The 14,156-nt window shown below is 43.3% G+C and overlaps 1 protein-coding gene across 1 annotated transcript in view; it reads right to left on the bottom strand.

The window, feature by feature from the left end:
* Positions 1-12,553, bottom strand: part of CYYR1 (cysteine and tyrosine rich 1) — a 94,929-nt gene extending 82,376 nt beyond the window's left edge. Inside the window, exons 1-2 of the mRNA XM_030579611.1 lie at positions 12,454-12,553; positions 8,516-8,618 (exon numbers count right to left, since the gene is read on the bottom strand). Coding sequence (XP_030435471.1) covers positions 8,516-8,618; positions 12,454-12,520 — 170 coding nt within the window. The 5' untranslated portion in view covers positions 12,521-12,553. The remainder of the gene's footprint in view (positions 1-8,515; positions 8,619-12,453) is intronic.
* Positions 12,554-14,156: the final 1,603 nt, after the last annotated feature.

Genomic DNA, 14,156 nt, shown 5'->3' with positions numbered 1-14,156 from the left:
ATGAAAGACTTATAGAAAAATGTATTTCCAGCTTCCAAACAAAGCTGCTTCTCCTTCCTCACAACCCTTCCAAACCAGTCTGTGGACATGGTCCATTACTGAGGGAAGTATATCTTGTATCTGCTGCCATTGTAATGTACCCTGCCTTAGGGCCCAAGTGAATTTTTGCCTGAGCCAGCAAGAATTTCTCCTAGGGCTCCTGCTGCAACACAGACCCTGTATACCTCTACAATGTAGGTTGCATCTTAAAAGCCATATTGTGGCTCATATTCATTACAAAGAGAAAGGGCTCATTCTTTAATAAAACTGTCATTAACTGTTGTTAAAGTAATTTGGGAGGATAAGTAGATTTGTTGTGACAATAGTTCTTGGGAAGGCAAAGAGGACAAAATTTAGTTTTGTTTTATAGAGTATAAGATGATTTAATTGATACATTCATTTACTGACTATGAAGCAGAGTTCAAATTACATATAGGAGTACATGAATGCTACTTTCCTAGACACACGAGAATATCAAACACAATCTTAAGGGGTCACCTCTAACACAAACCCAGAAGAGAACCCCTAGACTGAGAACAATAATCTCTTACTTACAATTTTTCCATACCAAATTCACAGTCCATTTTGGTCAATTTCACGGACATAGGATTTTAAAATTAATAAATGTCATGATTTCAGCTATTTAAATCTGAAATTTCACAGTGTTGTAATTGTAGGGGTCCTGACCCAAAAAGGAGTTGTGTGTGTGTGTGGAGTCACAAGGTTATTGCATGTGTGTGCGCGCGCGGGGAGGGGGGTGCAGTACTTGCAAGTACCTGACTTATGCGCTGCTGCTGGCGGCAGCGCTGCCTTCAGAGCTGGGCAGCTGGAGAGTGGCGGCTGCTGGCTGGGATCCGTAGGTGCTGGAACTAGTGGTGCGGGGGCAGGGGTGCTGCAGCACCCTGTGTCTTGAAGTGGTTGCTATCATATACAGGGTTTACAGTTTGGTTCAATGGCTCTCGGAACCCCAACTATACAAACTGTTCCAGCACCCCTGCCGGGATCCCAGCTCTGATGGCAGAGTCACCGCCAGCAGCAGCTTAGAAGTAAGTATGGCATGGTATAGTATTGTCACCCTTTCTTCTGCACTGCTGCTAGTGAGGTGCTGCCTTCAGAGCTGAGTACCCGGCCAACAGCAGCCACTCTCTGGCTGCCCAGCTCTGAAGGCAGCACAGAAGTAAGTGTAGCAATTCCACGACCCCCCTAAAATAACTTTGTGACCCTCCACAACTCCCTTTTGGGTCAGGACCCCCAATTTGAGAAACACTGTCTCCCCCGTAAAATCTGTATAGTATAGGGTGAAAACACACAAAAGACCAGATTTCACGGCCCATGATGTGTTTTTCATGGCTGGGAATTTGGTAGGGCCCTATACATAGGTGCCCCAGTTAGGGTTGCCAACCTTCCACGATTGTCTTGGAGTCTCCAGGAACTAAAGATTATATCATATGAAGAACCCTCTAGGATTATGTCAAACCAAAACTGGCAACCCTACCACCAAAGTCCCATGTTTACTTTATAGAGCAGATTCTGGGCCTCTGTAGGAGGTAGAAAAGAGGCAGAAAAAAGATAGAATAACCTCCCTGACAGAAAGAAGCAGTCTAGCAAAAACAAATTAAAACTATTTTACAAATTGCTAAACCAAAATAATCTAAAACAAAGACCATTGATAAAAGCTCACATGATTTATATGGCTAACTGACATTTTTTATGAATAAAAAATTTTTTTTGTTCCTCTGATATTGTTAACATGAAATAAACTATATTGGAAGATAATGAAACTCTGTGGCTGCCAGATACAGATGTTAATTGCCAAAGACCCCATTCTCTTTCCACAGAAGTCAATATCCAATATGTTACTTGAAACATATTGTAGTTAAGTGCAACAGCATTAACAGTACACCTGCCATATAGCAATTTTGAAAACATTATTGCAAAGCTGACATTTTATTCCTGGAAATATGCATTGTCAAAGATTAAATTTTAGTCAATAAGATGATGTCTCCAAAAAAAAAGTGTAAGGATGTGAAATACTGCTTTTTGTGTCAGAAACACATGGTTTTATTGTTGTTATAAAACTGTAGCGAATGAAAGCCACACATTTTCATTTTTGACTGTGATTTTATTCTCCTACTGTCCATTTGAATTAGGTATTTCGCATGGTATACATAAGCAGTCACAAGAAGCAGCAAATGAGAGATAAAAGATGATTGTGTAGCCCTCTTTCAGAATTTCATCTTATGTTAATGAGTCTTAGGAATTAGTACAAAGTATAGGGTAGGAGCCACATTGTTAACAAGAATCTTTCTATTTCTGGTCAGTCACAATATGCTTGATATTAAATGGCTCAAAGATATGAGTGATATTATTAGATAGTTTCACTGCAGTTCCTTTTAGATTAGGACTACACAGCCTAATCTAGCACAGTGACACTCAGACTGAGGCTCACAAGCGGCTTTTTAATGTGTCTTCTGCTGCTCTTTGCAGCACATGACATTAAAAACCGGTGTGATTAACAACCAATCTAAGTTATTAACCACCGATCAGGATGCTTTCACTATATTATTAACTAATTGTAGTTGATAAAATAATACTTGGGGGCAGTCATTTTGCTGTGAGAATAATATATATATGTATATATAAAAATAGTAAATGAAACAATGAATTCACACTACTGTGGCTCTTCTGGGGTAATGTTGACTGCTAATTTAGCTCCTGAACCACTGATCTAGTATATTGCAATTTAGGAGAAACATTTAGGCTTTAAGGCTATTAAGGCTTCTGTTAGTGTACACAGAGACAGCCTCTGGAACATTATGGCTCACTATGGAATACTAACAAAAATAATCAAAGGCATATATGAGAATGCTAACTGCACAGAGATGGTGATAACATCACATAAAGGTCTGCAGAGACAACTAGAGTAAGACAAGGGTGTATTATGCCCCACGGCTGTTTGCACTGGTCTTTGACGGCATCATGAGGAAAGTAACTACAGAAGGCAACTGAGGTATTTTATGGACAAATGATAAGGTACAACTGCATGACTTTGTTTCTGCTGATGACAATGTCTTGCTCAGTTCAACGCCTCACTTAATGGAAGAAAAGACCCTGGTTTTGGTAGAAATAGCAAAACAAGTCGGTTTGTTTATCGACAAGGGAAAGACAAAATATATGACTATCAATGTTCCAAAAATCAACCATGAAAATACATGGAGAAACACAAGAATAAGTAAGTCACTTCATGTATCTAAGGAGTGAGGTGTGCCATGATGGTGACACCAGGCGAGATGCCAAGCAATGAATATAAAAATAGCAAGCACTTTTCCAAATCTTCTAAAATTTATGAAAAGTAGAATGATCAGCACTGATACAAAAATACAAATTTTTAACACCAGCATCATGTTGGTCCTTGTTCATGGAGCAGAGTCATGGAAACATGTAACAGCCATTGATCAGATGATCAATGTACTCCAAAATACATGCCTGTGGATAATTTTCAGAGTCCACTGGAAAAAGTTCACTATAGTATCAGAAATTCTAAGTAGAACACACCAACTTAAAGCATCATATGACAAGACAAAGACTATGCTCATATTTAGGGCACACTTTAAGAATGACACTTAACACTACTTCCACATCAAGTGATAATATGGACACCCTCTGCAAAGTGAAAGATAGGGTGATCTAGAGAAAAGTTACATAGAACAGAAAAAGGAACTAAATCCATCAACATGACACTCAGAAGCCAGAACAGACCAACAAGTCCAAAACTAATGGTGAAAACTGACTTATGCACCTGATGGTATGGAAGAAGAAAAAAAAGAAAAGAAAAGGAAATTTAGGAAGAATATTTAGTCTTGGCCCTCAATAGGTCTCTAAATTAATAGGAACAGATGGAAATAGCCTGCTGTCTCTCAAGAATGCAGCTTTTGCAGGTCACATGGTTTGAGAAAGATTATTTGCATTAGAGTAGCATCCAATATATATCTGAAGGGCTTTCAGATGATCGAGGCCTGAGGAGTGGAAGGCTGAATTTGATACTCATTCTCTCTGTCATGATAGCACATAAAACTACTTCTAGTCCATTGAATTGACCTTTCCCACGTATTTCTGGCATCCTTATACTAACTCCCAACACTCCACACAAGGGTCTTCAGACTCTACCCCCTTCACTTCATGATTCAAAACCCACCACATCCACTCCCACAGGGAAATCCTCCTACTGGAAACCAGAATTAAACTCAGATGGAAAGTTTTTTGAGCTTGCAATAAAGTGGCCCTTATGCTTCTGAAATGGCACAAGCACAAAACTGTAATTTGACATTTTATAATCAAATGTGCTTTTAGACATGTGAACTACCTGAATATTAAAATTAAACCTCTTTTAATCAGTGTATTTCAAGTAGATTGTAAAAATTTTTACAAAACAGATGCAAGTGTATCTCTTAGACCAGTGGTTCCCAAGCTTGTTCCGCTGCTTGCACAGGGAAAGCCCCTAACAGGCCAGGCCGGTTTGTTTACCTGCCGCGTCCACAGGTTCGGCCAATCACGGCTCCCACTGGCTCCGGTTCACTGCTCCTGGCCAATGGGAGCTGCTGGAAGTGGCGCAGCCGAGAGACGTACTGGCCACAGCTTCCAGCAGCCCCCATCGGCCTGGAAAGGTGAACCATGGTCACTGGGAGCCGTGATCGGCCAAACCTGCGGACGTAGCAGGTAAACTAACTGGCCGGGCCCACCAGGGGGCTTACCCTGCACAAGCGGCAGAACAAGTTTGGGAACCACTGTCTTAGACAACTGTTGCTTAGCATTTTAGAATTTATCATGAATCCTGAATTTCATTATTTTATACTTACTGTGAAGTACATAAGCCCAGTCTCTGCCCAAACTGCTAGTTTATCCAAGACATTCTGAATGTTCCTACACTTTTCCTTCATATCAACTGTCCACACAGAACCATGAATCAACTTAATGAACATTTCTTATTCCAGGTCACTGATATCTGAAATGAACAAAATCCCTGTTCATCATGACCCTCCTTGAATTCAGTCAGGCACCTTCCTCATTTACATACTGTTTCCAGTCAGAAGTACCCTTTGCTTGATATCACGTATCTTACTGCATATGCCATACTTTCTGCCACTACATATTGTTCTTTTTTCCAGTTCTGCAGCTTGGAGTATGCATAAAAATTTTATATTGAACACATCTCCCTTTTTTCCTTCCATTCTTTCTGTCCCTCTTCCTTCCTTCCTGCCACAAACCACAGTTCCCAGATTGTAACAAAAGTATTTTCCCCTGAAGTTCACCTGTCATCAGACTGCTACTTTCTCAGCATTTCTTTTGGGTTTGTTCAGCCTCCCCTTTTGCAAATCTCAGCTATCTTTAATGAAATCACAGAGTTCTAAGGTTTTTATTTGCCCTGCCTTCCATTTGGTTTTTGGTGTCACTGGAGTGACAGGTTGTATTTTTCAGTCCAAGTAGGACTCAAAATAATCAGTCTGAAAATGTTTACCAAAAGGACTTCATAAACTTCACAACAAAATGCATCCCTTAAACTGCCCCTACAAACAAAGGAGCCTGGACGGACAGCAATGCTGAGTTGGCTTTTAGGTTTGTAAAGCCTGCAGTGCCCCTTCTCACTAATTCTGAAGCCTTGAACATTGGTGACAATCTCAGCTTTCATTTTCTTGTCTACTTTTTAAGAAGACATTTCCCCCTCTTTCTTTTTGTGAAAATATCCCTGAGAATATAAACTGATCACTAGTGTTGAACCTTTGCCAGTGACTTTCCTCAATACCCAAGGAATTCATTACCCATGACTGGTCTATGGGGACACAAACTCACACCCTCAAATCCCTCCGTTTTTTGGAGGACCTAGGTCTGGTCAAATGACAGTCATCAAAAAATTATTTGGCTTATTTCACATCATTTTGTAACTAAGTTATTCCATATTTTGCCCCATTATTCATCCAGCTCTGGGAAGATGCCAGACCCACTGAGAGCTGTGGGTGCATCTGAGGCTGGGTGTTACTTAAGCTGCTAGTGATGGCATAGAATTTACTAATGCAATCTCCCCCAGACAGTACCTTGCAACTGAGACAGCTCCACTGTTAAGCACTTAGCATGGCCTCTGGCTACAAAGAGGGGCAGCACAATAAATTAAGAGACTGACTGGTGTAATGAACTGTAGAAACTTAATCATTATAACCCTGGGTGCGACACTAACTAGTTCCCTGTCTGGGCTCAGTCAAGTCACTTAATCTTTCTAGCTTAAACTCTCCTTCTCTGTTGGCATTTATACTCGTCTCATCAGCACCGGTATCTTAGCATTTGTAAAAATTGGAGTAATGTACATGCCTCCTTCATAGAAATGCAGTGACGATTAGTGTTTGCAATGTTCTATCAAGCAGTAAAATTCATCCAAACGCACACAAAACCCTCCACCGGCCCAGCAACTGCCAGGTCTGAGATAACTGTCCGCTGCAAAACTGTGTATTACGTATGTTGGAAATGAGAAGAAAAGCAGGGCGTCTCCATTCTCCTGCAGCTGACGGCACTGTGACCTGAAGACTTCCTCCTATCCCTGCCCTTTATATAAAATGGGTCAGTTTAATCTTGCAGGATGCTAAGGAATCATTGTGTTGACCCTCCCCAAATCCCTGTGCTGAGCACTGTTATCAGGAAGGACAGAATTGGTTAGGTTTGTGGGGCAGTAAATTAAATTGTTTTTTGGGCCCACTCAACGACAAGGTTGTCTCTGAGGTATGATAGTCCTTGCTAACATTCCCACCACTCTATGCAAGACATACATGCTGGGATAGGGATCTCAGAAACAACCACCCTCTCCTCTCTCTGTTAACAAATGAGGAAACATCCTTACAATGAGTTTTCATTACATAGAAAAGAAAATTAAATTGGAACATTTTATCCCCTGAGTGGAAGCAAGAACCTATTTTAATTCTCAGACAATACCAGGAAATCTTGAATACGTGCTCTCCTATTTCCAGAGGAATGCTAGATTCTGACACTCTATTGTTAGGTTATTTACTTTTGTCTAAAAAGTTTCTAATTTGGTCCAAAGGCCTTGTATAAAATAAGATATTATCAATATGTCTGCTCCTTCAAAGCATGAAGAAGTATGCTAAATGAAACACTGATATACTCCTAATGTTCCAGGACCAAAACAGAAGAAATCTCTTTTTATTTTTTAAAGCAGTGTTTTCCAAACTTGGGATGCTGCTTGTGGAGGGAAAGCCCCTGGCGGGCCGGGCTGCTTTGTTTACCTGCTGCACCCGTAGGTTCAGCCGATCACAGCTCCCATCGGCTGTGGTTTGCTGCTCCAGGCCAACGGGAGCTGCTGGAAGCGGCACGGGCCGAGGGACGTACTGGCTGCTGCTTCCAGCAGCTCCCATTGGCCTGGAGCCGATGGGAGCCGGGATCGGCCGAACCTGCGGATGCGGCAGGAAAACAAACCGGCCCGGCCTGCCAGGGGCTTTCCCTGCACAAGCGGGGTCCCAAGTTTGGGAAACACTATTTTAAAGGCATGACTTTGCTACTTTGGTTTTGATCAAGAATATGTAACAAATAATTCTCAGTTTGCATTCTGAAAGTTGAATAGAAACTATTGATGCAATTGCCAAACACAATTTGCAGTACAATTTATCACAGAATACCATGGTATGTTTTAACGTTTGCTTTGTTCTGACGCACATGTGGAACACTTACTGGCTATCACTACGTTTAGACACTGAACCTACAATTAGACTTGTTAGTGCAGATTTGTACACCTACATGAAACCTTACTGATTTCAAACAGGGCCGCACTTTGAGACAAAGATTAGTGGATTTAATTACAGGATTGGGATCTGTTTCTATACATGCATGTTGAATGGAGAATTTAACTCTTGCATTTCTTTTGGTATGGGAATATCCTTGTTTCCCCTCCATCAGCAGCCATTGTTTTTACACATACCACAATGTGCAAGGCCTTACAATGTGCAACACACACTAGAACGTGAAAGGACCAGCAGACCCTAATCTGAAATGTTTACAATGAATTCTAACTAAAGACAAAACACAATTTTTCAAAAGTACAAATGACATATGCTCAAAAAACCCCCAAAAAACAGGAAGGTCAAATTTACAATAATCTAGCCCACTTATCTAATGCCTTTGTTCTGGCCTGTTCTCAGCTTGAATAAATCAGTGTAGCTCCAATGATCACAAAGAATTTATGTTAATTTACACAAGATGATGATCTAGCCAAATCTATTGACATGAATACATACTTTAAAAGTATACAACACTTGGATTTCATGGGACCATTAAAGGTTTTTATTCTGGAAATATTTATGATGTTATTAGCAGGAAACAATCTTGAAATGTTTATTGCCAAACAGTTTTCAGTCATCTAACTTTACAGCAAGCCATAAATCCGGGGCATCAATTTTCTCAAGAAAGTGACAATACTTACGAAAGGACATTCCCAATATAGGCATAATACGAGCAGCAGTAGGGGGTAGTCCCATCACAGCAGTAAGCTTTGCAGTCATTGTCACACTGTGCAAGACAATCTTCTGCAGAATAAAAATAACAATGCAGTCTCAATAGTAAAAAACTATATAGCACAGCTTTAAAGAAGATGCATTTTTAGCAGCTTTTTGCATTGAATCAGTCACAATAGGACTTCACTTGAGGTTTGATCTGACTCTGTAATCCGAACTCCACCAGAATTCCAACAGGCTTGAAGAGTACATCCCCAGGTGTCAGTGTATATCTGTATTTTGCAGTTTGGCTACGTAGGCTTTCTCCCTCTGTTTTTTAATAAAGAATTTCAAATTTCCAACAGTATAGATTATCTTTTTATATTTTAACAATAAATACTAAGAAATATCTAGGGACAGATTCTGAGTTGTATGCTGGGACAAGCAGAGAGCGAGGCTGTGTGGAAGTTGATTATAGGTCCTTGATTCCGGGTCTAATCTCCAGCCCTAGGTGTAAGCTAGAGCAGCCTGGTGGCTGCTTTGAGCTGGGCCCGTTGGCAATGGTCCTTAAGGCACCATCTGCTAGCTAAGAACAACTGAAGCACAGTGCACTTTGACTCTTCCCCCACTAACCCTGTCTCCAATTCATTCTCTGTATTAGGGGCTGCAAGCAGGGCAGTGTAGAACACCTTTGTGCCAGGGGCACTCCTAGTTAGAAGGATACAACCACTTCTGCCCCCACTCCTCCCAGTCTTTTAATGTGTGAGTTTCTGAGAATGACAGAATAATCAAACTGTAAAAAGAAATAAAATCAAAGGTTAGCAAATGAAGAACGAATATCCATATACTGAAGAAAGAGAAAAGTTTTTCACTAGCAGTGGTTTTGTTGTTGTTTTTAAAGAAACAAACCCCTGGTTCCTCCTAAGTAAAAGCCAGAACTCAAAGTTCAGGTTCTCCTCTGAAAAAGTATCGCAGTAAAACTGTTATTGCCGGGTTCCATGTTTACTGCAGCTCACTGATTTCCAGTGCAATTTTGTTACATTTACATATCAAGATGTTTTTCTAACTGTCATAAACCCAACCTGGGCTCAGAGTCTGCTTAGGGTCTTTCCATCTTGTAGGTCATTAACCCCAATAATAAAGATTTAACAAGCCAAATTAATTCCTTAGTTAAACAGATGCAGCTCCATTGAGGGCTTAATTGGAAGAAAATAGGTTTCCATAAGTGCAATTGAGGGTTTAATTTGGAGACTTTTGTCCCTTTTCAACTACAAATTAAGCCCTTGTGAACATTTCTGCATTAGTTTTCAGTGGGGCTTCTCATGCCAGTAAGGTCAGGCCCCATATGCTTCAGAGCCTTGCTTCCTTATAATAATCAACATAGCAAAGGAAGTGGAAGAATCATACAATGTTCATCTACATGGCTACAGCAATCACCGCCTCCTGGTTTTACTGGTGCTGGGTCACCTAGCCCATAAGGAGAGGTTTAAAAATCTTGCAGTGCTCATTTAGGGGGAGTGAGTGAGCAAGCTAGTTAATTTTTGGTAGCATTAGAGAGACTTAAAATGGGCATGATTACCTTTTTGAGAGAATCCCAGAGAACTGTTCTGTACACACACTTCTCATTCAAAGAATGTAAATTATCAATTATTTGATCAAACACCACAAATGAAACAAATCAATTTAAATCATCAACAATAATGAAACTTCTCCAAAAGTGGCAAAAGTTACCAGCTAACATACAAGATACTCTTATGTGAAAGAATAGCGCTATGCTTAATTGTTAAGTGTACAAACCACAGAATCTTGGTAACTTCTGACTGATTACTGTACTGTCAGTTTTAAAGTTACTGAGGCCATGGCTACACTGGCACTTTACAGCACTGCAACTTTCGCGCTCAGGGGAGTGAAAAAAACACCCCCCTGAGTGCTGCAAGATACAGCGCTGTAAAGCCTCAGTGTAAACAGTGCCACAGCACTGGAAGCGTGGCTCCCAGCACTGCAAGCTACACTCGCAGAGGATGTGGAGTATGTGCAGCGCTGGGAGAGCTCTTTCCCAGCGCTGGCGCTGCGACCACACTCGAAACTCAGCGCTTTGAAGTGCAAGTGTAGCCATACCCTCAGTCTGGAAAGCACTTGAGCATGTGCTTAACTTTATCCATGTCCTTAAATCCCAAAGAGTGCTGTCCTGAATAGGGATTCTTTCCTGATCTGAGGCCTCAGTACTTTTCTAATGAGGGCAATATAAGGTAAATTAGTCCCTTGGGCTAAATTCAGACCGACTGTAAGTGGCAGCTACTCCATTGTAATCATGGGATTTGTATAGCCTTTTTCTTTTTTAAAAGTCTCTCACCATTGCAGCACCTCCTCCCTGTATGGCAATGGTGGGACATTCTGGCTGCCACTTCCCGCAGCTCCCATTGGCCAGGAATGGCAAACCGCTGCCACTGGGAGCTGCGGGCAGCCAAGCAAATGTAAGCAAAACGTCTGGTGGCCCACCAGTAGATTCCCTGATGGGCTGCAGGTTGCCCACCTCTGTTATATGGTAATGGCAGACATGGGACTGGTTTTCTTGTTTTGTTTTTTAAAACCTACCATGTCATGTACACCTCCTCCTCTGTGTAAATTTACATGGCAGGGTGGTAAAAATGCTGTCAGCTGTCTGCACTAGCACTACCAATGTGCTTCCATTTGTGGTAGTGCAACTGCTGAAGGACTGCAAAAGAGAGACTCATATAGATACAACCATGGAACTACAGATTCTTACACCTGGTTTGAATTTGGACTGAACACAGACACCAATTTGTTGAGGTTCCAGGTTTTATTTAATCACAATTAATATTAAAAGGTTAAATGCACATACACTTCAGTCTACACCACAAATAGGTCATTAATTATCTACTGTAATAAAATTAGAGAGAAACAGAATAAAGGAAATAATCACATTGCCCATTTAGGCAGGCAGAGCCTGAGTAATGGATATTAGAAGTGCTTAATTGAAACTCAATTTTTTAGTCCAGGGACTGACCTTGCTCCCATTAAAGTCAGAAGGAGCTTTACCATTCATTTCAGTAAGAGCAGAACTAGGCAGAGAAAGTAAAAATATTGATTTGCTCTGCTGGAGTGTGACTATCAGCAGTAGAGACCCACTTCTGCTGCCCTGATTTAAGTAGGTGGAGGACAGGGTCCTAAATTACTGCAACAGGAGCATGTTGCATAGTGGAGGATGTTTGGAGACTTCTTTTTATTAGTTTGGTTTAGTTAAATTACTTTGAAAGACAATTAAATGTGATTGTGATCCATTTAAAAATCAACACAGTAAAGACAAATGTAATTGTTCTCAGGAGCAGATGATAGACCCCGGAGAAATGTGCCCCTACTTTATTTACTCTAATTATCGGCCATTTCAAACCAACTCCGAGCACCTGCTGTGGAGTAGGAAGGCTTTTCCTCCACTGAAAACCGCTCACCCTGGTGAGAAAGCAAAGCTTCCTGGATTCGGAGCCGCTCGGCAAACCTGGGTTAAGCGATTCGCCAGTCCCTGCAGCGCGTTTGCCAAGCCTCTTTCTTCTTCTGGTGAGAAGGGCTGCTCCGAGCGCCGCTCGGCGGGACGGCCTGTGCCTGAGGCAGACAGCCCTGCGCACTGCAGCCCTCAGGGGCCGGAGCCAGCCACGTGCCAGCTTCCCAGCGGGGAATCCCGCTGAAGTGCCCCAGGCGCCGTGCCCCCGCCTTAGCACCACTGCGTTCCGCGGGCTCCTGCCGGAGCCTGAGCAGCCGTGGGGCACGTGGGCGGCAGCGGAGAGCAGGGCAGCTGCGGCAGGACGTCTGCCGTGCAACCCTGGCCTGCCCCTGGGTCATCTCCGAGCCGCCCCGCCCCGCCCCGCGCTCTCTGGCGCCCCGGCAGCCGCCCCGCGCCCTCCCCACTGACCTGCGAAGACAAAGAGCAGCACCAGCTTGGGAAGCGGGGCTCCGCGACCGCGCCGCTGCGTGTCCATCCATGCAAGCGGGCTGCGGCAGGACAGCGGGTGGGGCCGGCTCCTCCGCCGCTGTGGGGCAGGGACCGGAGTGGGGGCGGGGCACAGCGCCCGGCCCCGCGGGGAAGCAATGGGCGCACCCGGGCGGGGGCTGCGCTGCAGCCTCTCGCCCGCCCATCAGCTGGGCGCTGCCCTGCCCTGGAGCGCTGCTGGCGCTGCCCGGGACTCGCCCGCCCCCTTTGTCTCGCTGCTGCCTCTCCGGGGCTCACGTTTCAGCTCGGTGGGTGGCACTGACGTGTGCACAGAGGCAGCGTGTCTGCCCCCGGCCCGTCCACTCCCGATGTGATGCTGTGGGGGCCGTTCACACAAACACACACGCGCGCGAGCCAGTGGAGCCGAGCTTCGCAAAGCGCCTTGCGAAGTCACGGCACTGACAGGATGGACCAAGCAGCTGTAATTGCTGGTGTGTGTGCGAGGGCAGCGGGGAGCCGCTGAGAGCACACAACAGGCCGGCCAGCGGAGCCAGTTGCATCCCCCTGGAGCATCCCCCTCTCTCACTAGGTGGGGGAGCCAGCTGGATGACTGTGAGCCTTTCCTCCTGGGCTGCTCCTCACATCATTGTTCAGCTAGTGCCACGATAGCTTGGTGGGGTTCATATCGGGCGCTCTGAAAGCAGCAGTTACACATTAGGTGGAACACGCTGCACAACCCCAACGTAGCGGTGTGCACTGATAGGCTGTGACTTGATAGAAATCACACGCCTAATATGACAGCAGATGCACCTATCACTTGAAGGAAGTCCAAGCACAGTTTATGCCCAGAATCTCACTACATACAGCGGAAGCTGTGTGCTTTGGGTCAATGTTGGGGACAGTTTTTGAAACCTAACAAATTACTAAATGTAGATCTGGTAAATCACAACACACGCAACTGATTTCTCCCTGTGCTTATATCTTTTTGTTAACTTTTTTGTAGCTGCTGCATGGAGCAAGTATAAGAAAAACATCCATCCATCCCTTTTACTCTATGCACACTCAAACAGCTATACTTAATTATTTAGAACATACAGGACATGCCTGTTATCAGATATGTATTCCTGTGTCTGACCTATTATTTGTTGCTTACCTCTCTGCTCTGGCTTTACATCACAAAAGCTTCAAAAAGCAGGAATTGCCTGGAGGATTTTAGGAGTTGCCATTGGCATGTGCAAACACAAACCTCCATCCTGACTGACACTGCTGCTGTACACATGATAAACCAAAGCCAATTGTGGCATGTAATTACCTAATTTGTGGTTAGTTTTTTTTTACCATGTTTTAAGTGTTACTTTACCATCATAATCAAGTGTTAAGTAAAAACATGGATTTGTCAAGAACAAATAGCTTTCTTTGACAGAGTAACAAGCTTTATGGATGGGGGAAGCTGTAGATGTGGTGTATCTTGACTTTAGTAAGACTTTTGATACTGTCTCGCATGACCTCAAGCAAACTAGGGAAATACAATCTAGATGGAGCTACTGTAAGGTAGGTTCATAACTTGGTGGGAAACCATTTCCACAGAGTAGTTATCAGTGGTTCACAATCAAGTGGAAGGGCATATCAAGTGGGGCTCCGCAGGCATCAGTTCTGGGTCTGGTTCTGTTCAATATCTTCATCAA

Source organism: Gopherus evgoodei, chromosome 1 (genome assembly GCF_007399415.2).
Source record: "Gopherus evgoodei ecotype Sinaloan lineage chromosome 1, rGopEvg1_v1.p, whole genome shotgun sequence".
Taxonomy (NCBI): domain Eukaryota; kingdom Metazoa; phylum Chordata; order Testudines; family Testudinidae; genus Gopherus; species Gopherus evgoodei.
This window is presented reverse-complemented; position numbering and strand designations above follow the sequence as displayed.